The sequence below is a fragment of the Melanostigma gelatinosum genome (assembly GCF_949748355.1).
Source record: "Melanostigma gelatinosum genome assembly, chromosome: 15".
Classification (NCBI taxonomy): Eukaryota; Metazoa; Chordata; class Actinopteri; order Perciformes; family Zoarcidae; genus Melanostigma; species Melanostigma gelatinosum.
The window spans coordinates 1,923,001-1,947,495 of record NC_136648.1 but is presented as its reverse complement, the minus strand read 5'-3'; the positions used below and the strand labels follow the sequence as shown (position 1 = coordinate 1,947,495).

Here is a 24,495-nt window from a genome sequence, read left to right as displayed (position 1 = left end):
GTAATATAACAGCACAAACAAATGATGTCACACTCCAATAGATACACACACACACACACACACACACGCACACGCACACGCACGCACACGCACACGCACACGCACACGCACGCACACACACACACACACGCACACACACACACACACACAAAGCTGACGTCAATGACCTGAACCGAAACAAAACAAGCAGCAGCTGACGTCTGGAAGTGAATAAGACAGGAAGTGTGGTGATTTAGACTTTCACAATAAAAGGGCATAATATGAAAACAAGTTGTGTTTTGTGTAATTACAGTAGTGCAACACAAATCTTACATTTATTGTCTTCACATTCATATTCCTTTCAGATGAAGAGGTAAAACTACCCCATCTCACAAGAAAAAAAGGGAATTTTTAGAGACAAGTCGGGCAAATAAATATCGTTCTGCGGAGAAGAAATATGATTTGAATCCATCCTGTCCCATTAGCCATCTTGCAAAGCCCCATATTTGGTTCCATCATTCTAAAGCTGTATGTTTTCCAACATTTAAATTCATTAACAATTCCAACTTTAAAGAAGCAAAATTGCATTGTTGGATGCATTATATTTAGACCCTTATCTCTCCTGTATATGTTGACATTATTAACTACAGCTATACCTCAGGGAATAAATAATGTCCAACTGCTTTTTAATGTCCAACTGCTTTTATTGTTACAGTTCTCGTTCCAAACGTAGCTGCTTTTTATTTTGAAAACCCCAACACCGGAAGCACTGTCATTAAAAAACCCATCGGGTTAACTTGACACGGATCTCTGCCCGAGGAGCGGAGGGACCCCGGTACGTGTTCCAATGCTATGGGGAGCCGGGAAACAGGAACCGCGGCTGCCGGGCCACCGGGACCCCCGAGCCGGGCGGCTCACTGCGGGGACGAGGCGCCTCCAGGCGGCGCAGGGTGTCTCCTCACCGGCCTGGTCAGCTGGAGGCAGAGACCGTGCAGGACTTCAGCCCTGTTTGCTGCAGCCAACGCGCTGATCTGGTAGGCGCCATGACGCAGGACATCAGACAGACTCCCATTCTGACAACTCATTCATGCATATATAAATATATAAATATATATTATATATGTTTCTTAAAATCCTTTTAGTATGATATGCTACTCCAATAATAATGTTTTTAAGGGCATATAATGATGTTGTTTTCAGTTATTTTTATAACTACCAATGTCGACCAATATAAATGGTATTTTTTATATCCTATATTATTCATATGACATTGCAAAATCAGAGGTTTCTAAATAGTTTACTGCGTTTATCCTGTTTGTTTGGAATTGTTTTAACATCTATATATATATATATATATATATATATATATATATATATATATATATATATATATATATATATATATATATATCGTAGCAAGGATCTTTATTAGTATATATACCCAGATCCACAGGCATCACCAAAATACCACATATCTCACAAGAAAATATGTGTGTGTATATTTATATATATATATCTTAGGGGTTTCTGTCATGAAACGCAAAATATCCATATTAGTAATATTGCGGATTGTTCTGTGAACTATGATTCTTTGAGAATATATATGTATAGACCATATATAATATATATAATATATATATATTATATATATATATTATATATATAATATATATATATATATATATATATATATATATATATAAATATATATAAAACCAAAATATGAAAGGAATTTTGTCGAACTGCTCTGAAGACATTGTAATTGATAAACTGAAGACGTCAGTGAGACTTTGTTTGGTTTCCCTTCAGGTTCGTGGCCTTCAGCTCCTTCAGAACCTGCAGCCTCACGGCCGTCCTGCTGGCTCTGCTGGTCGTCACCGCGACCGCCAGAGACTTCGCTCGGTCCAGATCCACAGGTATCACCAAAATACCATGTGTGTATATATATATATATATATATATATATATATGTGTCTCTGTATATATATATATACATAATGTCTATGTGTATATATATATATATATGTGTCTCTGTATATATATATATACATAATGTCTATGTGTATATATATATATATATATGTGTCTCTGTATATATATATATACATAATGTCTATGTGTATATATACACATCTCAGGGGTAGAAATATGAACTACTTCTATCATGAAACGCAAAATATCCATATTAGTAATTTACTGTGAATCATGATTCTTTTAAATATACTTGATTAATCAATTAGTCGACAAGAAATGCAACAGCAGCCGCGTTAATGATCGATTCGTCTATTTGCGTCTTTTCTTTATCGTATTTAAAAGTGAACTGAATATCTTTAAGTTTTGGTCGAACAGAACAACGAATACGTGTCTTTCAACATTTTCCTACATTTTCTGACACTTGCTCTGTTAAATGAATGAATAAAGACTGTTAAAGACTGTTTCCAGACGTATAAACTGATCAATGAATTGAGAGAATATTGAATCTCTGACTGAACAACACTGGCGTCAGTTGGTCCGAGCTGCTCAGACGTCCTGATGATTTAAACGCTGGCGGTGACTCGTTAAGTCTGAGGATGAGACACAGATGGTGACTCATCAGCCGGACCATCGCTCTCCATTCAACTCCTGTTCAGACGCATCGTCTTCATGTCAGCGATGTTGTTTATCACTGGAAGTCTGAATTTAAACGTGGTGCATATGGTTCACTGTAAACATGAGTTTATGGTCTCACTCTCTAGTTTCAATGGTGTTTATGAACGTGTACTTTCTATGATTATATTACTACACCTGCCTTGTTCTACATCCTCATTCTTCATCTGTTCAGACTGCAGCCTTATATTTCTTTCGGCCATTTTACTCTCATTATTAAGCCGTTCTCTGTTGCTGTGACCTTCCTGAATAATAGATCTCTTCTCTCCCACAGGAGCTCACTTGTGGCGCAGCATGACAGCAAGGTAGGACAAGTGCATCTGAAGTGGATGTTTGTTAGTGTGTGTGTGTGTGTGTGTGTGTTGGTTTTAGTTCTAGAAACACATCTGAGAGGCAGATCTGTGTTCAGGGCTCATCTCATTGGTTGAGAGCAGTTGGTGGGCGGGGTCGGAGCTCTGGGTTATCTTATCTGTGAAATGATTCTGAAACTGATGGCGTTTAAAGATTTCTTGAATTTGAATCACACACCAGAATTGTGTGTCGTCGTGTCAAACCCGAAACGCTCGGATGCGTTGGACATCCCGATATCTGCTCTGGACTGCTGAGAATCCGCGGCCCTGCAACAGCTGATTGGTCACACATGACTGTCTAATCGAATCCTCTCTGAGGCTGAAGTCATGTGACGGCTCAGGTTCAAGTCGCAGAAAATCACACACTCACCTTGTGACACACGAAAGCAACGATGGAGTTTACTCTGAGTTTACTTTGATGAAGCCGATAATGTTCAGTTTTATTTTAAAATAACTCCATTAATCTGATTGATGTTCGACCAGTAGCAGTTTGATTCATTATCATGCTCTAACCTAATTTGCATATCTAGTACTAAATATCTCTCTTTACCCATCGGCCTTCTCTCTCTCTCTCTGTCTCTGTCTCTCTCTCTCTCTCTCTCTCTCTCTCTCTCTCTCGCGCTCTCTCTCTCTGTCTCTCTCTCTCTCTCTCTCTCTCTGTCTCTCTGTCTCTCTCTCTCTCTCTCTCTCTCTCTCTCTCTCTCTCTCTCTCTCTCTCTCTGTCTCTCTCGCTCTCTGTCTCTCTGGCTCTCTGTCTCTCTCTCTCTCTCTCACTCTCTCTCTCTCTCTCTCTCTCTCTCTCTCTCTCTCGCTCTCTGTCTCTCGCTCTCTGTGTCTCTCTCTCTCTCTCTGTCTCTCTCTCTCTCTCTCTCTCTCTCTCTCTCTCTGTCTCTCGCTCTCTGTGTCTCTCTCTCTCTCTCTGTCTCTCTCTCTCTCTCTCTCTCTCATCTCTCTCTCTCCTCTCTCTCTCTCTCTCTCTCTCTGTGTGACATTTGGCCAGCAGGGCGTTCTGGATTTTGTTGTTGTCACCTGCTGTTGTCTGTCAGAGGTGTCTTGTGGGTAGTTGTACAGGCTCAGAGCAAGTCTCAGGCAAAGGCTTGTGGGAGATTAGCTGCTGACCCAAAATGTGAGCTGACAGCTGGGATGTTTGACAACAGTGTCCCTCCCTGTGAGTGTGTGAGAGAGAGTGTGTGTGTGTGTGTGTGTGTTGTATAAAATTAGAGAGGTGCACTCAGTGAAGTGTAGATTTCCGACAGGTGTGTCATGGAAGGAGATGTATAATAGACTTCATACATTAAGGATAACTCACCAAGCTGTCTGCAGCAGTACTCAGCAAGGTGTGTACTGGTAGTTCCGTTAGCTTTTAGCGATTAGCCAAACTCCCTGTCCAATAAAACAAGTGACTTCTGCAGGGCAATAATAAAGAATTAATTTCTCATTTTGTTTTCACTTGATCCTGACTTAAAATAAAGTTACTAGCACCTGCATCACATAAAGAGTATGACCATAATCTTTCAGCGTGAATATGAAAAGACACGTCTTTCTTACATGTGGACAAACGTCACGTGACTTGAATAAATGGATTTGTTTTTGTGCAGCTGCTTGTTCCCACAACAAACACAAAGTGTGTTAAGAGTTGTGAAACCTGAGCTGTGTGTGTGTGTGTGTGTGACTCAGCTGTTTCTCCTGGCTTGAACTGATTCAGTGGTGTGTCTCTTGAAGCAGTTGAGCCAATCAGATCACTTGACACAGATGTGGGGAGGGGGGGGGGTGTGCTTCAGAGCAAACCCTCTGATTGGTCGGAAACCGACTGGTAGAAAACAACACAACAAACATGCCATGAGATCAGTCAAATGACGCGGTGGAGTCCTACGTAAACACGGTCACAGTGTCGAAACATGAATTGCACTTCCAAGAAAGGATGCGTGGAGTAACGTCCACCATCAAAAATCTCCTGCTTCAGAAGATTTCTTTTGACATTTAATTTTCTTAAATCTGGAGCTTAAACTTGGAAGGAAAATTTTAACCTGCGTACAATATGAATCCCATTCTTTTTTTTATAGTTTAGAAAATTAAGTTTTGTTTTGTTATTCTAGTGCAGTGTGCTTCATTTTAGGGAAGAGGTTTTGGCAATTGCAGATCTTTCACTTAAAAAAAAGTAGTTTACGTTATATTAACAAATGTATAAATATATGCGTAGATATATACACAAGTGACCTGATGAAATGGAGATTTTCTAAGTGAAATAACCTGCTACTCTTTATGCTAAGCTAATTTAGGCAGCTGCTGGCAGTTGCTTCATCTATGTCCTACTGATGTTAGAGTGGGATCGATCTTATAATATGACTCTGAGAAAAAAAGTGTATTTTCCAAAATGTCGAGTGTTGGTGCAACACTATTTTCAAAAGTCACATGTCCCCTCTTATCCAGCTGTCCATGTCACTGACACAAGATGAGGTGTGTTTGGGAGGCTAATTGGATTGGTGGTGGTGATAGTGGGGTTAAGGTTGTTGGTTGTGGTACTGGGGTTGTTGTTGGGGTTGATGGTGGTGGTGGTATTGGGGTTGTTGTTGGTAGTAAGGTTGAGGTTGTTGGTGGTGGGGTTGGGGTTGGTGGCAGTGGTGGTGATGGGGTTGAGGTTGTTGGTGGTGGTATTTTGGTTGTTGGTCGCGGTGGTAGTAAGGTTGAGGTTGTTGGTGGTGGGGTTGGTGGCAGTGGTGGTGATGGGGTTGCTGAGGTTGGTGGTGGTGGTAGTAGGGTTGAGGTTGTTGGTGGTGGGGTTGTTGAGGTTGGTGGTGGTGGTAGTAGGGTTGAGGTTGTTGGTGGTGGGGTTGGTGACAGTGGTGGTGATGGGGTTGAGGTTGTTGTTGGTGGTGGTATTGGGGTTGTTGTTGGTGGGGTTGTTGTTGGTGGTGCTGGTCGCGGTGGTAGTGAGGTTGAGGTTGTTGGTAGTGGGGTTGGTGGCAGTGGTGGTGATGGGGTTGTTGGTGGTGGTGGTGGTGGTAGTAGGGTTGAGGTTGTTGGTGGTGGGGTTGATGTTAGTGGTGGTGATGGGGTTGAGGTTGTTGTTGGTGGTGGTGGTGGTGGTATTGGGGTTGTTGGTGATGCTGGTCACTCTGGTAGTAGGGTTGAGGTTGTTGGTGGTGGGGTTGATGTTAGTGGTGGTGGTGGTATTGGGGTTGGTGGAGGTTGTGGAGGGTGTTTTTGTTTCTACCCCCCCCCCCCTGACCTCATCCCCTGTCCCCCTGATTGCTGCCAGTTGGAATGTAGTGTGACCAGGTTATTTTTAGATGAGGCCGCTTGAAATACTCCAACCGGGGCTTCATTGAGGATAAACACAAGCTGCTCTCTCACCGTGTGGCACGTAAAAAACCTGAGTTTGACTCAACCCTGATTTTGTGGCATCATTATTTTTTTTTCACCGCAAAGACAAGTTCTAGCTGTCGCTATCATCTTGACTATCCAGTGTTTGGCTGCCTTTAATGGCGTCGTCAAATCTTCTGAAATTACCCAAAGCTCTAGAGATGTCTCCTGAAGATCGTGGGGCAGGACTGAGGTATGACTGGAGTTGTGTGTGATCTGCTGAAGAATTTAAAGGGTGTGTTCACCCAAATCCTTGTTTTTCTCTTCTGTTATCTTGTCATGTAGTAGTTTTGGTTTTATATGTCAGATATAAACGCCTCAGAGATTTATTTTGTGCCAAAACAACAGAGGTAAATGGAAATTAGTTCATGGTGCTTAAAGAATTTAGTTTTTGTCTTTCCAGAAACCTTTTTCTCAGTTACCCCTAACTACTTTTAACTGAAGACTGAGCATGAAAAGAGAAGTGGTAACTGAGAAATATATATATTAGTTTTCTTTATTTGGGGATTTGGGTGAACTGAACCTTTAATGCTACCTAATAAGCTATCACATAGGGGACTACAATCTGGTATTTGTTTGTGTTTGATTTGTAAAATCAGTTTAATATTTTAACGTATGTACTGTATGACCTCAAGTCATGAAGAGTGAAATTGGCTCAAATTATTTGACACATTTGACTCATAATTTCAGTCCAAACAGATCAACAATATAAACAAAATGGCATAGCTCTACTTGGAAAGCTGTACACAATGTTGCCTCATCGCTACCCGTCCGTCCATAACACTTGTGGCTTATATTACTTGTAGCTTTTGGCTTTGCGTCCTGGGCAGAATGGCCTTTTGCGAAAGCATTTACTGTAAACTCGATCAGCTGGGACTCTGCTTTGTCACTTCATTAATGTCAGCTCACTGTATATGTGGCTTTACGCAGAATATAAACAGGTATTAGTTGCTTCAGAGTCAGGGTTTCTGTGGTATGTGCCCCACACAGACAGGTAGGTCAGCATCTTCACACCCCTTCTTCCCAATCACAAGCGAAGAGCTGGGATGCTTTTGCCGCCATTCCTCGCATTGTTTGTCGAGCTCTATTTTTAAAGCGCCGTCACCGGGCTTGTTAGAGGCTCAGACATGTTGCTTCCTGTGTTGTTTCAGAGATTACCGGTCTGGTAAAAAGTGACATCTGCCCGACAGCTACTCATGTGGTGCCACCGCCCTCCTTCCCCATCTGGGAGTCCTCCTGAGAGTCATGACAAGAAAGTTGGACATTTTTCTGTTGGAGTGACGACTGAAGTCTTCGGACTATAGTGAAAACACATCTTCAGTGATTGATGGACACACCAGTGGGAAATGGCGGTGGTGGTCTGGAATGATCTGGAGCAGTGAAACGTGATATATTCACTTCTCAGTATCCAAAGTGTTCGTGGAGCTCAGACAGCATGTGACACGAGGGCTGAAAAATGTCAGGATTTGCACCCCATGCGTATTAACATGACAGTTATTCTTCTCAAGTTGTGCAGATGCTTCTGGATTAAACTCATGAGGTGGAGTTCAATGGAAAATCTCTGAAGACAGAGGCAGTCAAAGAGGCAGATGGGAATATATATATATATATCAACCATAAGTCCAACTGTATCTGTTCCGTCAATCACATCTAATCTGTTCAACTCTAAGGAAAATAATTAGAAACCAAAAGGCAAAAATATATGTATTTTTGGTTTCATGATGGCCCCCCTAGCTTTGCATCAACTCGCCAGAATACCAGTATTCGTTTACATAGATGGAGACCTTTGGATACAGCCAATCAAATCTTGAATAAAGCAGTAACATCAACATTCTATCATATACTTAGGAGAGTCACAGACTCTGAACAACAACCCAAACGTAGCTTTCCTTCTGAAGTCTCATCTAACTTAACTTTACAACACACATCTTGTCCTGCACCTTAACAAACGCCACCAAACAAACATTCATCGGGGAAAGGTTTCACCCATGGCCCTGGACCATGTCTCCACGTTGGTGGGAAAGTAAACTCCACCAGACTACTCTTCCACACTCTAGTTGATCTATGATGTGTTGAAACTTTACGCTACTTTCCAAGAATATCCAACAAGACTTGCATCTCTTTCCAGGGAGACGTCCGTCTTTCGTGGAACGGAGAACCGCTTATCCTTTCTATCACTTACTGTTATTATTGCTTCACGGTATCACTGTCACATGTCCGACCCATCATGTTTCTCTGGAAATCAGCGTCCTACGAGGGGCACGTGCCTGGAAGTCGAGTAGGGGAGCTGCGGGTTCACCTTTCGTCATGAGAGTTATGTGAGACAGAGCTGGGTGTTTGGGTCAGGTGGGAGGGGTGCTGGGTGAATATGAGATACTGTAGCTTCTCGTGGCCTCTCGTGCTTGTTCCTTGCAACCTGGCAGATACATGATTAGGGGGGGACGGAGGTTTGGATGGGGTTTTCGGGGGAGAAAGAGTAAGAAAATGGAAGGACGGAAGGGTGGTTTAGTTTGTCTTTCTGTAGCAAACAATGTGATTGAACTGAAGAATGGTCTTCAAAACTATTACAAACTTTATTGTGTTTTAGATTGAAGCTGGTAGCCAGTGTGTTGGTGTGGCTTTATAGGGACGATCAATAATATATGTTGGTTAGTCCACCACCTGTGTCCAAATATCCAATATTGGACAAACAACTATTGGAGAATTATCATTAAACTGATTCCAGTGAAATATCTCAACAGCTATAAGATCAAATGGCCCAAAATGATGTCCAGACATTTATGGTTGGGTATACACAACGAGGCTGTAAAGGCGGAGTAGTCGGTGTGACGACTTTTAGTAGTCTCATATAGCCACTTGTAAGCAACTGCCTTTTAAAGACAATTAAAAGCATAAAAATTCACGAGAGGGGTGTTTACTGACATTTATGTCCTAGAACAAAATGTCTAAATCTCATAAGCTTGTGTTAACTACAGACCTTATTCAGGCATTTGACCCGAACCTAAAAACCCATTCAAAGACGAGGGAACTGGAAGTGCAAAAAAGCTGACTCACTTCCTGGTTTTCGGACTCATTCCTGTAGCAGTCTATTCTAATGACTTGATTGATAAATACTTGACTTTTCCGCCATGAGATTGACATTTGTGGTTTTAATGACTGAGGTTTACAGTATATTAATGTAATTTAACAATATGTCATCAGATCTCCTAACCCTAGCTTGAGCCCCTTTCTGACACAGTGGACAACTCTTGGAAAAGTACCTTTTCTAATGAAATGAATACTCTGTAAGACAACAATCACATGTTTCCCAATTAGCCTATTAACCTCACAGCTGTGTTAACTGGTGGGAACTTGCTTCGCTGTTGTGGTAACCCGATCTCCACGGTGATTTCACAGCAGCTACTTTCACAGGGCATGTAGTTCCCATCCTCTGTTGGACTTCAATTTAGTATGTTTTCACTTAATCTGATGAAAGGTGTTGAGGCAGTTATCTTGCCCCTGTTTCACTGTCACTTTGATTAATTTGATCCGAACCGCAGTGGAATTTTTTCTTCAGCCATTGGTATGCTTCAAAAAAGTGATATGATGTTCTTGAATGCTAACAAATTCATATTTGTTTTGTATTTGTTAGCTAAGGGAGGAAGCAGGACTTTGGCTGCCTCACACTCTTACCTATTTATCACACATGACTTACACATCAGCCACACGCGTTTTATTTTTATCGCTGTTTTATGGGATGTGAGCACGAGGGCTGACAGTAGAGCTTAAACACGAGATGCTTTTTGGGAAGACCAGGAGGTGGAGGGGAAAGTTTCATACCTCACCAGGTGGCCAAGCAGAAACACAGCATGGAAAACACGTTCACATTCCTATTCCCATCTGTCACCTGTCTATTAAGTCATCTCGCCAGTTTTATAGTAGGCTTCTTAATTTAGACTATGACATTGCATTGGATGAGCTTTTTTACTAAATTTGATCAATGACCCTCAACCAGTGTACTTCTAAGACTCCAAATAAACCTCTTCAATCCCCCTTTTGGTCAAGTCAAATGTTAAGACTATTTTTAATGCAGAGTCACTACGAATCAGTAATTACATGCTGACCATCTACGATTCTACATATACCAACACGTCAAGTTACTTTATTTTTAAAGCACATTCAAAGACAATGCAAGTTGAGCAAGTGCTGTACAAAATGTCACGGTACAATTTTAAAATCTAGACCGAGCAACTGCCAACCGCTTCAGGACAGATGGTCTCAGAGTGCTGAAGGAGACTAAAAGGAGACGCAGCAGATGTGGAAATTGACAGAATAGGGGATGTGGATGAGTGATTGGGAGGCGATATTAGCCCCAAACAATTACTCTCCACTCTAAAGTTTACAAGCTTGCAAGTTGTATAATTTGAATTTGGGTTCAGCAGTAGATGAAGTTGAGTCATCTGCATAGCAGTGAAAGTAACGCTGCGACAGATGATCATTGTCATTATTTAATAATCAATTAATAACTTTTTTTGATTAACTGATTGTCTTGTCTATAAAGTCATAAACAACAAGGGAAAAAACACACAAGTTAAAAGTTTTGGTAAAGAAAACTACTTGAATGAGGTTAGAGAAAGATTTTCTTCATCGTTAAACAAAGCCTGTCAGACACTCTGTATGGCCAACTATCCACCTTCAAAATGGTGCAGCCCTAGCAGCATACACTGGTGTGGTATGTGGGTTATCTTTAAGATGACTAACATTGCTTTTCTCTGTCTTTTCTTGTAGCTGGGAGATCATTGACTCAAGTCAGGACAGCCAGTCTGGGACTGGACGTCAGCTCAGCGACTCCATCAAACTCTTCCTCCAGGAGACATCGGCTTTCAAACAGCAAAACCCTGGCAAGGTGAGGCAGAGTCGCCCGATGACCCCAGACTGATCTGAACTGTCTTTGCTGAGTTATCGCAGTAAAATGGAGAAGCATGTGGTTGTCAGGCTTTCGGGCATTTTGCCCATCCAGATACAAACAGATTCCTAGAATTAGGACTAAACATGTTGAAGATTTGGGTGGAAATAAACCAGAGCGGTGAATCTGTCGCAAACCTCCACTTAGTGGACTTGGTCTGAAATCATGAACTTATCCTTGATTTTAAACTGAAATAAATAGCCCAAAGAGGTTTCTTTAGACTGTTTCTGAATTTTTTTTAAAGAAAGTTGAAGAGTTTGCTTACGTAAAAAAAAAAAAATTTAGTTTCAGGCCTAAGGATTAAGCATGTTTTCCAAAATGCAAAACTTTTCCTGAGAAACTGATACTAACTGTGTGCTATAACTAACTGTCATTGTCTTTGTGTTTGCTGTCTTTCTCTTCTAGTTCTGCCTGCTGGTTTGCAGTTTATGCACCTTCTTTGCTGTCTTAGGACGCTACATTCCAGGGATTCTTATCTCATATATTGTTGGTGAGTAAACCTCTGCTCACGATGAGGCCGAGAGACTTCTTGCATATCCAGTGCAGCGGGAGGGTCGCTGCTTGTTTGTTCTGGTGTTGGTTACCTCTAGTGGAAGCTAAGATACAAACATCATCTGTGCTCTTCTACTAGTTGGAAGAAAACTCTTTCACTGATATTCAGACCTTTTGTTTTTGGTCAGCGATCATAGGAAAGTCCCCACCAGCAAAGACACAATTACATGATTGTATCTTCATAGAAAGCATCAATGTCTGCTTTCCACCACTGGTAGAGTCTACCTCAAAGGAGTCGTATGTTAATGGATTTCTATGGAAGCAAATACTTACGGTACTATATGTTTTCTCTCTGTGCAGTGCTAGGTGTTTTCCTGTGGCCTCTGATCTCATCTCACGAGGTTGGTTTGTGGCTGGAGCCAGTTCTGCAGAAGCTGGACTTTGGCATCGGGGAGTTCCTTCAGAAAATCAAAGAGAACCATGGTACGTATGAAACGTGTCGATATGTTGAACAGGTTTTGGCCTCTATTTCTTTCAAACCAACTGAAAATGTAAAACACTTCATAAAAGAGCAATGACTTTACTTTTTGTATTCAGTGTTTGAGTAGAAAACTAAATTAGTTGCATCCATGTTTTCTCACTTTCAGAGAAGAGAATCATGCAGGCTCAGACTGAGAGAGAAGGCATCGAGTCGGACCTCTCCTCCATGTTTCCCAAGGTTGGTGGCTCATCTCATCTCAATCTAATGATGCATCTGTTGACTGTGACAGGGTCCAGTTAGAGCTAATTGAAATCCAGTAGACATGATGCACATCAGCATCGCCTGAGCCAAAGTCAATGCCAAACGACTGGCTACAGATTACATGCAGTTTTTTCACGACTAAGCAAACTAATTCCAGAAACTTTGCAGTAAGTGGACCTTGTGTTGTCGCACAGACCTGAAAGACTTAATGCATCTGTCTAGAGTTTGCAAAAGACTTCTTAAAGACTTGGTAAGAAGCTCTGCTTGCTGGTTAAGAGGGTTTCTGCATCCTGTGGCCTTCAAGCATAGTGCACACCGCAAACTACTGCTTCATTATAATTTATCCTCATCCACTTAGATTATTTCTGCCCCCTGATCAGCTCCGTCTGTACACTCTAAAATGTGTCTTCCCGTGTGTTTCCCTCCTCCAGCTCGACTCCACAGTCTGTAAGGAAATGTCTCTGTCGGACACTGAGGTGTCTGATGTGACGTGGACGGACAACGGCACTTTTAACCTGTCGGAAGGAAACACACCACAGACTGAGAACTCGGAGGGTACGCTTTGTGCTTGTTTCCTGTCAATAGGTGTTTTTGGACCAGAGGAACCTTTTCATAGTTTTAAGAACCCCCATTTGTATTGTGTTCGCACCACAAGATCTAGGAATGATGGTAGTTCTGAGGACGCCGTTTGGAGAGGTTGTTTTTTAGCTCCTATTTCAAAGTAGGTACTCCAGCACACTCCGTGAGCGTAGTTTACGTAGATTGGTCATGAGCCAATGCAGCACTGTACCAACCTGTTAGACGAGTAGTCAACAGACAAGACCGAACACGGACAACAGCTTGGCCGCTTCTCATCAAATTCTTATTATCATTCCTTTTTAAACAATCTGTGTTTTTACCTCACAGACCTCGACAGAGAAGAGGCGTTCACTGGAGGCCTTCCAGAGTTCCCCTCACTTGACAACGGTGCAACGACCAACGGTGACGACGACGATGACTTCAGCCTCAGCCTTTCCTCGCCTCCCCCTCAGCTGCCGATCAAATCCAAGCATACGCCCTCTCCTCACGAAGACCAACCCGCCGACAAAGCCCTGGAATTGGTCAATCGGATGGCGGGCGACTTCATCGCCGCCGCCGTCACAGCCGCCGTGCAGGAGAGGTTAGAAGCGGCGGTTGGCTTCTCGGCGCCGAGCTCCGACTCTGAGCGGTCAAGACTCCCAGATACCACCAGGCTGCTGGAGCTGGCGGAGGAGTCGGACAGCGACGTGGAGGACTTTGAGCTGCTGGACCAGTCGGAGCTGGAGCAACTGGAGGGGGAGCTGGGGCTGGGAGAGGAGAAGGCCCGGGCCACAGAGGAGGCCCAGGCCAAGAGTGACAAGCCGGCCTCTCCTGGGTTCTTCTCCAAACTCCTGAGTCGCCACTGATCGATGAAGAGTACAATCTGCATGGGGAGGAGGAGGGCTGACAGAGGACATGTGGCGGGGAGGCCGGGGGAGTTCTGGTCACAGAAGGGGGGGTTGTGAGAAAACAATGTTTCCATTATCTTCTTTTTTTCTTCATGTAGCGCTAACATCAACCATTCAAAACAGTTTGTCAAAAAGAAATGCAGTCAGAAGTTACTTCAATCAGATCATCTCATCCTAATGCCCAGAGCAGACGACATGACATCAACCAGATAATGACCGATAAAAATACTACTAATGAGGCTAATGATAATTATTTAGATCAATTTAGCGTTTATAGATAGTATACAAACACTTACTAAGTGTTGTTAAGACGCTATAAATTATTTGTAAGCAAAGAAGGACATTTGTGGACAACTATGACTATAATAGTGAAGGTTTAATGGTTCTGAGACCGAAACCGTGACGCAGTGTATAATTAATAGATTATACAATTAGCAATTCAAATGTAATTTAAAATGTCATACTTTATATTGAAATCAAATATGCATACATTGTTTATGTGATTACAGCTATGTTGTGTTGTTTCATCAATCATTAATTATCTGTTCATGCACTTAACATGTCTTTATATTTACAACTAAACTAGAATGTGTTACCAACCGTTTAATAACTATGTATTGCTTATAAATGCGTATAATACATTTGTCTCTGGTTTAGTCACAAACTATTAAAAACTGATATTGATCTTCTCAACGATGAGTAACTAGAAAACTTCTTAAAATACTGAGCCGTTCACACATAGACTTAAATGCTTCCAAACTGACTTTTGGTCTGATTGTAAACCAAGTCTAAATACATCCCAAAAAGGCATCGAGGAGACGAGTATAACTGCAGACAAATGCATATTTCACGAGTAAAAAAAGTAGAAAACCCTCCTGTTACATATTATTAATATATATTATAACTGACTGCCTTCAGTTTCAAAACTCTGCTACAGTGTAGACCGCTCACAAAACTCACTTTCACACCTAATTGATTCATCCAACTACATTACCCAGAGTTCAACAGGAATTTGTAGACAATCACTTGGCAATCAAAATATGTACTACTGGTTGGATGGTTGACTATGAGGATTAAAACGTAGGAAACCTTTTTTTATTTCCTTTTTTTAATTTTATATGTAAGTTATTTTTCATGAATAATGTATGTGGTAGAGGAACTTTTATTTTATAACAACATGCAGCAGTTATCAAATACTATGCATGGAAATTTTGAGACATAAACATATTTAAACAATAAAAACCTTTTACTTTCAGTGCTTCCATGAATCTCACGTGGCTCATTGTGGTTGACTTTGCATTTGGATCATCCTCCAACTCAAAATTGCAAACTAAATTTAACAAAGTCGTAGCTTGCTGACCAGTTTGCCTTCAGCTGAGAGGCTCAGTTAACGGTGATGTTTTTCAGGGAAATATTCTCCCAACAATAAAGTTTTGGGCTTTAGAGTCTGAGATCATGGGTGAAAAGGCGCCATGGGTGGATGAGATGAGGCTCTGGACGGTGTTGGTACTGTGCCGGAAAGCGATGGATTGCGCCCTCCGGGTTCACGAGCGGGGTTATAGTGGAGCGGGAGATGGACGGGCGATATTCGGTGCGGCGCCAGCAGAGATGGACCGTTGAGCCCGAAGGCAAAGCTCTCGATTTACCAGTCCATCCTCGCCTGAGGTCGTGAGCTTTGGGTAGTACGAGAGGTTAAGAGGTTGAGTTGGTTCCATTACATGTTTACGATGCGAGTGAAGCGTTGGAAACTTCGGTGTTGGACGAGACCTGCAGCAATAGAACGTGATTCTACCCGAGTGGGTTCGACTAAATATTATTAAGTTGGACTGACTCAAGTGCGTCCTCAAATCTCTGCTACAAGTAATCAGGTGAACCCATGAAGACGTCTGTTCCTCACATCACAGGACGATCCAAAAAGTCAAGAGTTCAAATAAAGGTTGAGTGCACTGAAAGTTGAATGTCATCAGACGGCTTATTTCCATTTGCACCTTCATGATATTTAACGATGCATCGATGTGGGGCAGTCTGCTGCAATCATTCACAGAATGAAGACGAAGCGTTTCCGTGTCATGCCTTGTACATTAAAAATACTGTTTTCATGATAAAGACACACATCAGTGTAATCCTCCTGAATGAATCATGTATTGCCTTGTATTAGCATAACTCCAACAATGACTTGTTTGTTTATCGGTGCCTGAGAGGACTTTGTAGTGGCTGCAGTTCATGAGCTCTGATAACTGTATAAGACAAAGAATATTCCAACTTCTGAGTAAGAGTTGATGCAGAGTCAGGCTTCAGTGAATAAATACCTTTTTCAATATTTAGTTATAAAATGATTCATGTTTTATCTTCTGGTTGTATCGTGGTGGCTTCCATGTATTTGTCTAAAAGTGAAAAGTTCTTTGAACTTAGTTCCAAAACATGTTGGTGGGTCAGAACCAAAAGGCATGAATAGAATGTACTTTTATGTAATGAAACTATAAAATGTTGAAACAGTCTGTAGATGCATTTGTGTTTCTCATGTTGTAAACACGTGTTTACATCATGACGTGTTGTACTTTTTGTGGGCAGATTAGATTTTCTCAACGACTGTCCGTCCGATTCACTACACACGTTGTGTGTGTATTGCTGAGGACCTAAGGAGGTGCAGTGTATTCATAAGTAGCGTGTTATGTGCACACTGTGGTGCGTATTGAGAGGGTCCTAATATTAACTGTTACACTGCCCAACGGCATGCTGGGTACAGCAATTTATGCTTATCATTAGTTTGTGTTATATGAAATAGTTTATAAATTATACATCACATCGAAGAGACGATAACAATTACATTCTGATCACATTAGTATTCAACATTTTATATCTTGCATTAAGTGTGAATGATTACCTAATAATTTGCAAACTTGTATTTGTAAACCATTTCTAAACATTACATAGATAAACCAAAAAACACTTATTAATCCTTAACAAAGTAGTTACAATCTATCTTAATTAAACTTATAGATGCTTCACAAAGTATTTATTAATTATTTAACAAGTTGCAACAGTTTCAACTTTATAATAGCCAGACAAATGAAGTTTGTAATGTTATGTAACAACCATCTGCTCCATCTATTTAGAGATGTTTTAAAAATAATTTGGTAATCATTAACAAATACAGTAAATAAAATGTTATAATGTGTGCAACAAATATTTTTTTTAATAAATTATAGCATTACTCCTTATTAGTACACATTGTTAAGCATTTCATTGTTTGTTAACAGTAAAATAACTATTGAGTTGAGTTACTTATCAATTAACCATTTATTAATAATGGTTTATAAAGTATTAGTATAATTGTTATCTGTACTAATTATACTTTAGATGAAACATGCTTTTTGAATTTAGTCTTCTTATATCCTTTTAGCTCTTCACAGGCACCTCTTGTCACCAATATCACACATACGCTCAGTAGATGGGTACCAGTGATGTTCTGGGCGGTTTTAATCACCCGCTGCAGAGCCGTCCTGTCCTGTGCCGTGCACATCTCACACCAGTTTGTAATGTTTCCAGTCAGGATGCTTTCTATTGCTCCTTTGTTAAACGTTATGAAGAACTTGGCACAGGGATTTTTCCTTCTTACGTTTCCTTAGGAACTACAGTCGTTTATGAGCTTCCTTCAGCAGGATGGAGATGTGTGAGGACCACGTCAGGTTGTTCGTGATGCTGATTCCCATGAACTTAAAGCTGTTCACTTGCTCCACCTCAGCTCCATTGATGTAGACAGGGGTGTGCGTCTTCGCCTCCTTTTTTCTAAAATCAACAATCGGAAGTGGAAGTCAAAGTATTCGTGGTTCAAGTTCTCAGTCTGTGTAAAATGAGGGCAGGACAAACTGCTTTCCCAAACAGAGCAACCTTTCTCCGCTTTGGAAATAACCAGCCAAGCGTCACACAATGTCGAACAATTGCATTGGGTGTGGATATTCTGTAACACTGTAACCATTTCATACAAACTCAAGATGTTCTTGTCTGCATCATCAATGTGTCAAACACAATATAAAAATCAATCCATTCTCGCCCTTAGAACCAACATACAGTACTGAGGAGCTCAGGATTGTGATGGTGGGGAAGACCGGAGTTGGGAAGAGCGCCACAGGAAACACCATTCTGGGAAAAAGGATCTTTGAATCAGAGTTCTCCCCTAAATCTTTGACGAAAGTCTGCAAAAAGGCCTTTGGTGAAGTGAACGGGCAAAAGGTTTCTGTTATTGACACTCCGGGTCTGTTTGACACCAGGACTGATGAGAAGAAAACCTTTGAAGACCTGGACCGGTGCACGTATCATGCGTCTCCTGGACCCCATGTCTTCCTGGTTGTCATCAAACTGGGCAGATACACAGAAGAAGAAAAGAATACAGTGCAGAAGATTCAGAGACTGTTTGGAGAGGGAGCAGACAGATACAGCATGGTTCTCTTCACCCACGGTGACCTGCTCAAAGGGAAACCTATTGAGGAGTTCTTGAAGGACAGCGAAGACCTGAAGGAACTTGTGGACAAATGTAACGGCCACTACCACGTCTTCAATAACGAGGTGAAGGATCAGTCACAGGTCAGAGAGCTGCTCGATAAGATCAGAAACATAATGAAGGAGAACGGAGGAAGCCATTACACCACTGAAATGTTCCAGAGGGCAGAGAAGGCGATCCAAGACAAGAAGAAACAAATCTTGAGGGAAAAAGAAGAGCAAATGCGCAAAGAGCAGGAGAGACTTGAGAAGAAAATAAGGGACACAAAAAAAGCACAAGAGGATCCAACTGTAGCACCTCCAATCTCCCTCCTTGGGTGCCCTCACCTGCAGATCTCTTTTCCCGGGTGCCTACCCCCCAAAATCTCTCTCCTGGGTCCCTTTCCGTTTAGGCACCACTTATGCCAGTATAACAGAGCCCTCGTTGTCGGAGGGTGTATCGTATTTTCTTTCAGACGTCAAAACAGACAAATGTGCAGATTCAAGTTCATGAAATATCATATAATTACAAATGTAATAAACTACAAAGATATCATGAAGACGACACAATACATTTGATGCATCAGTTGATGATGAATGTTTATCATAAATTATAGACATGGGCGTCATAGAAAGTGCTACAATTAGGTTCTTCATATGTTACTGTTGTTTCTTTTATCTTATTTTGTTCTCATGTGATGATGTTTCTGATACAACCTGTGAGTAGGAACAGTGGTTAATAATAGGTGAAGACATTTTGTCGTGAATTGTTCATTGTACAATATATAAGACTTTATAACTATGTTGCCAACAATATTCAAGAAGGTTGTTTCCCTTCAGTTGATCTGAACTCTGAGGACACAAAAGCCAGATATTCACAAAGTTTGACAATTGACGGGTTGTTTCTTAATGCAAAATAGATCTTTATGGGTTTAGGGAAGGCGGGTCATTGTAATAGAACATTAAGACGACACAAGGGTTCAAGGAACTGCTGTCATTTCTTGTAAATGCTGGTGGGAGGGTGAACAGGGTTTGTGGTTTTCAGTAAACAAAAGGAACCGTTCAAATGCAGGAGAACTGGATGTTGAAGATGTCTAAAGACACAATAGGACAATGAAGGGTGTGACTCATAGCAGTCAATCACTTAAAGGTTGAAAAAATAAAAAATAAAGACAGCTGGACCTGATGAGATAACACCCAACGTTTCCTCTTGTGTTGTGTTTAGACTTTGTAGACCGGCTGCAGTTTACAACCTCTCAGATTGTAGAATTGTTTTGCTGTAATCTTGTTCTGCTGATTGTCCATAATATACTTTTTGCAATGTTGGAGCAGCATCTCTCCTCCGGTTCCTTTCCCCGTTTAGGTTTTTTGGATCAAAGTTGGAAGGATAGAAGGTGTTGTCTTCTGTACAGTCAGTGATTCATGATATTGGGCTGGAGGAATGAAATTGCCTTGACTTGAATGTAAAAAGTCAAGACGTCTGAACACTCAAAGTCATCGTATCTTTGTGGATTCGGTGAGACATTCAGCAAACAGTTATGCTCTTGTTCTGTTTATTAACAGGACTGACTTTAATGCAAAATATACCAAAAGTGCTCAAAAACACATCAACTTTGCTGTCAATGCTTTCTAATTGAGGCTCAATCTATAAAACAGCCTGTGAACTGAACACGTAAACACCTCTAGTCTCTGAGTTTCATGGGTGTGGTTTGTTGCATGACGTTTTAATACAACATGCATTGTTGCAATAGTCTGAACCTTATTTCTGTACTTCACTACAGAGCAGCACATCCACTCTACAACTCAAACATGGGAAACACATTGATCAAAAACAGTAAGTCAATATCAGCCTTTATTTATAGTTATTTGTATCTGTTGATGAGACCAGTAACTTTTGGGGTTTGTTTGTTTTTTGCAGTCCTCACTTTTCATCTATCATATTCTGATCAAAGCTGAATATGTGAGCTGTTGTTTGTCTTTTGCGTGCTCAGTTTTATAATCCTACTTTTTGAGTTTGCATTTGTCATCAGTTTATAATTATATATCTTTCATTTTATCTTACATCGTCTTTATGTAACAGAATGAACTTTATTGTTTCTTGCTTTTTGTAATATTTGAATTATGTTTGTCATTTAACGATTCTGTTGAGTATGTGAAATTTGTCTTCATGAGTTATTTTTATTTAGCGTTATTTTATTTATTCATTAATGTTTCCTGCGGAACTACGTCTCACCCTTTCTGCACCTCCTAAGCTTCCGTAGTCCCGTCTTCCCCTCACATTGGGTGCATCCCAAGTCTCTTAATTGCATCCCCGTTTCCCTCACTTGCGTCCTTTCCTTGAAAGGGATGCATGGAGGAAACCATGCGAGGAGAGAGGAAACGAGGAAATATGTTTTAAGAGACATGAGACGTCCTTTCCTCAGTTGCGTCACGTGAAGCGACGTCTGTTTCTGATCACAGCTGATCAGAGCTGATCACAGCTGATCAGAGCTGATCACAGTTGATCAGAGCTGATCAGAGCTGATCAGAGCTGATCACAGCTGGATCAGCTGTCAGTCGGCTTTAGCAGCTGGAGAGACTTTGATAATTTGTGTCTGTTCACATGATCACTGTACTTAATAACAGTAACTAATAACACTAATTAATAAAGACGCACAGTGATCACCACTGTAGAGTGTTTCTCTCTGTAGTCTGTTAAACTGTGTCCTGTGTTCTGTTTATAAGCTCAGGATCCATTTCTACCGGTGGAATGCGATCTTCTTATTTATGAATTATTTGCGTCTGTACGTTTTGAAATTGTCTGTGGCGTCATTATTAAATAACCCAGAATATGATTGTTGTTTCTCTTGAATACTGAATTATTTTATTAGGCTCCATGTTTCAGGTTAAACTTAAATGATAAAACTCATCAAACACTCAGGATTGATCGGCCTCACGGGACTGAATGAAATGATCATAAATGATGTAAAAAGCTCTCTGACTTTAATTGTTTCCATAATAAAGTTATTGAGGGAAACAGATCATGAAAACACAAATCTTTCTAATAAATATAGAAAGTTGTTTGTGGTCCTTTTGTTGTTCAGACTACAATGAACATATATTTAAACCAGATGTTGAATCAGAAACCGAATCAAATATAAACTAGAATTTAATCTGTGATCCGTCTTCACTGTTTACATGTTGAACAAAATCTCATCAGTCCGATCGGCTGCAGCGTCCAATCACATGACAGATGAACAGTGAGGGGGCGTGTCGGCCGTTAAAACACTTCCTGGAAGTCTGTTCTCGTGGGTCCTCGCTCATGGCTCCTCAGAGATCCCTCCTCCCTCCTCCCTCCTCGCTCCTCGCTCCTCAGAGCAGAAGTAAGAGCTTTGCGACGGCCGTCAATATGGCGGCGCAGAACAACTTCCGGTTCAAGCGAGGATCGAGGAGCGAGGAAACGACAATTAAGAGACTTGAGAAGTACCCATAAAGATGGATCGACGCAGAGTTCGGCGGTCGTTCCCGAGGTAAATTCTGTTGTTTTCCATGTTTAGGGAGCAGAACTGATGAGAGAGACCGGACATCAATTAATGTTTGGGTTATAGGCCTACTGTTGTATGCAGTTGCAGGTATGTGTTTTCCTTTGTTTGATGTTATAATTTTCGCGGGTTTCTGTTAGTCATTCCACCTCATGCACCTATTTATTTTGTACACTTGATGTCGCTGTTTGTACCGTTTTGTCCGGACATTTAGTGTTTTACATTGCTGAGGGAGCAGAAGTGCAGAGAGAGACCAGACCTCAATTTATGTGTCTTGTACTGAGTTCTGCAGCAAATAAATGCTGGAAAAGCATCCTCTTGAGTCGTCTCATTCAATGCCCATTATACATATAATATAGCTAAATACACTGTTCATCTCTCAAGTTTGCAAACAGGGATTCAATCACTTACTCTGGTAGATATTACTGTGATAAAGACTTCAGAATGAATTTAATACAATCAGCAGGATCTTCAGTGTTTTCAGCTCCACTATGGGGTGATAGAGTAGTGACAGCTTCTGACAGACCTTATGAAGTTCAGTTTCTTTCTATCAGTCTTTTTAGGTGGCATCATGAATTTAATTGAATGTTAAATTGTGAAACTAATTGTATCTGATCACTGAGGGTCATCCCTCTCCTTCACCTTTTTATACCAATTCATTGATTTATAGATTGTTGTTACATATGTTGATACAAGCAATACACATATATTCAAATGTGTGTGTGTGTGTGTGTGTGTGTGTGTGTGTGTGTGTGTGTGTGTGTGTGTGTGTGTGTGTGTGTGTGTGTGTGTGTGAGAGAGCGTGAGTGAGTGAGTGAGTGAGTGAGTGAGTGAGTGTGTGAGTGTGAGAGAGAGAGAGCGATTTTGCAGGACACAACCATTAGGAGCTGTTAAAAATGAGAGGGTCAGGACTTTTTTTATAAAATCTAAATTTACGTCAGCCATCAAATTGTCTCTTAGTGCTCAGTGTTTCAGATATAATTTGTGGTTGTATAATTTTGAATTTCAGAATATTATTTTTTAGTTTGATAATGTCACACTGACGTTATAAAGGTGGAGGTAGGAGGGGGTTTCAGATTATCCTTCAGTTATTTTCACAGGCATGAAGGGTTCTTTATGGAAGGTCTTCTGTGGAACTGCATTGAACAATATTATATGAAGACAGATTATTAATTGTTCTTTCTGTTCTTTTGCTTTCAGTATTTTGGTTTCAACCTACCACAACCTGCAACAGTACTGAGGAGCTCAGGATTCTGATGGTGGGGAAGACCGGAGTTGGGAAGAGCGCCACAGGAAACACCATTCTGGGAAAAAGATCTTTGAATCAGAGTTCTCCGCTAAATCTTTGACTAAAGTCTGTAAAAAGGCCTTTGGTGAAGTGAACGGGCAAAAGGTTTCTGTTATTGACACTCCGGGTCTGTTTGACACCAGGAGTAATGTAGAGAAAACCTTTGAAGAAATAGGCCGGTCCATGATGTATGCTTCTCCTGGACCCCATGTCTTCCTGGTCGTTATCAGACTGGGCAGATACACAGAAGAAGAAAAGAATACAGTGCAGAATATTCAGACACTGTTTGGAGAGGGAGCAGACAGATACAGCATGGTTCTCTTTACCCACGGTGACCAGCTCAAAGGGAAACCTATTGAGGAGTTCTTGAAGGACAGCGAAGACCTGAAGGAACTTGTGGACAAATGTAACGGCCACTACCACGTCTTCAATAACGAGGTGAAGGATCAGTCACAGGTCAGAGAGCTGCTCGATAAGATCAGAAACATGATGAAGGAGAACGGAGGAAGCCATTACACCACTGAAATGTTCCAGAGGGCAGAGAAGGCGATTGAAGAGGAAAAACAACGAATCCTTAAAGAGAAAGAAGAGCAAATGCACAAAGAGGAGGAGGAGCTGATGAAGAAAATAGAGGAAAAGTTTGAGCAACAAATGAGGGAAGTGAAAGCTGACAGGGAGGAGGAGGATAAGTTAAGGGAATCTCGTGACAGAGAAATTAAAGAGGAACTTGAAAAACTGACTAAGCAGCAGGAAATATGGGCCAGACGAGAGGCTGAGAGAAACACTCCATTGCTCAAATTGTTAATTGAGTCTGTTAAAAATAAAATGAAGCAGTTAAGAACTTGGTTGGGTTTGTGATGATGGACTGCATCAGCCTTTTTTAACTGTTGTGATTTATTAATATTCACATTCCAGTTTTCGGTTGTTCTCATTGGGCCTGATATGTAATAACAACATTTAGTCAGTAAGTATTTCATTATATAGAAATTGCAGTTAATTTGGATTTAATCGTGTGATATTTGTTTTCCAAGATGCAGACCTGTCGTTTAGGAGCTTGCTGTTGTGCTCCACGACATTAAACTCAAAAAAAGTTTGGAAAATGTATCATTGAAATGTCTCATATTTGACTTGAAATGTATCTTAAAGGTCTAGTGTGTAATTTGTTGGCCCCTAGCGGTGAGGTCGCAGATCGCAACCAACTAAATCTTCACCAAAGTGCCAAGT

General features: G+C 41.1%; 2 protein-coding genes across 2 annotated transcripts; both read left to right on the top strand.

The window, feature by feature from the left end:
* The first annotated feature begins 806 nt into the window (after positions 1 to 806).
* Positions 807 to 16,347, top strand: retreg1 (reticulophagy regulator 1). The gene is made up of 9 exons (XM_079285463.1): positions 807 to 1,013; positions 1,789 to 1,895; positions 2,900 to 2,930; positions 11,106 to 11,223; positions 11,689 to 11,773; positions 12,136 to 12,258; positions 12,423 to 12,493; positions 12,949 to 13,072; positions 13,424 to 16,347. Exons 1-9 carry the CDS (start codon positions 832 to 834, stop codon positions 13,939 to 13,941), a joined length of 1,359 nt encoding a protein of 452 aa, XP_079141589.1. The 5' UTR covers positions 807 to 831; the 3' UTR covers positions 13,942 to 16,347.
* On the top strand, positions 15,557 to 24,129 carry LOC306789728 (GTPase IMAP family member 8-like; the record flags this gene model as incomplete). The annotated part of the gene is given in 4 exon segments (XM_079285804.1): positions 15,557 to 15,611; positions 18,044 to 18,800; positions 23,218 to 23,291; positions 23,294 to 24,129. Coding segments are annotated over 4 exon segments (1,722 nt in total).
* Positions 24,130 to 24,495: the final 366 nt, after the last annotated feature.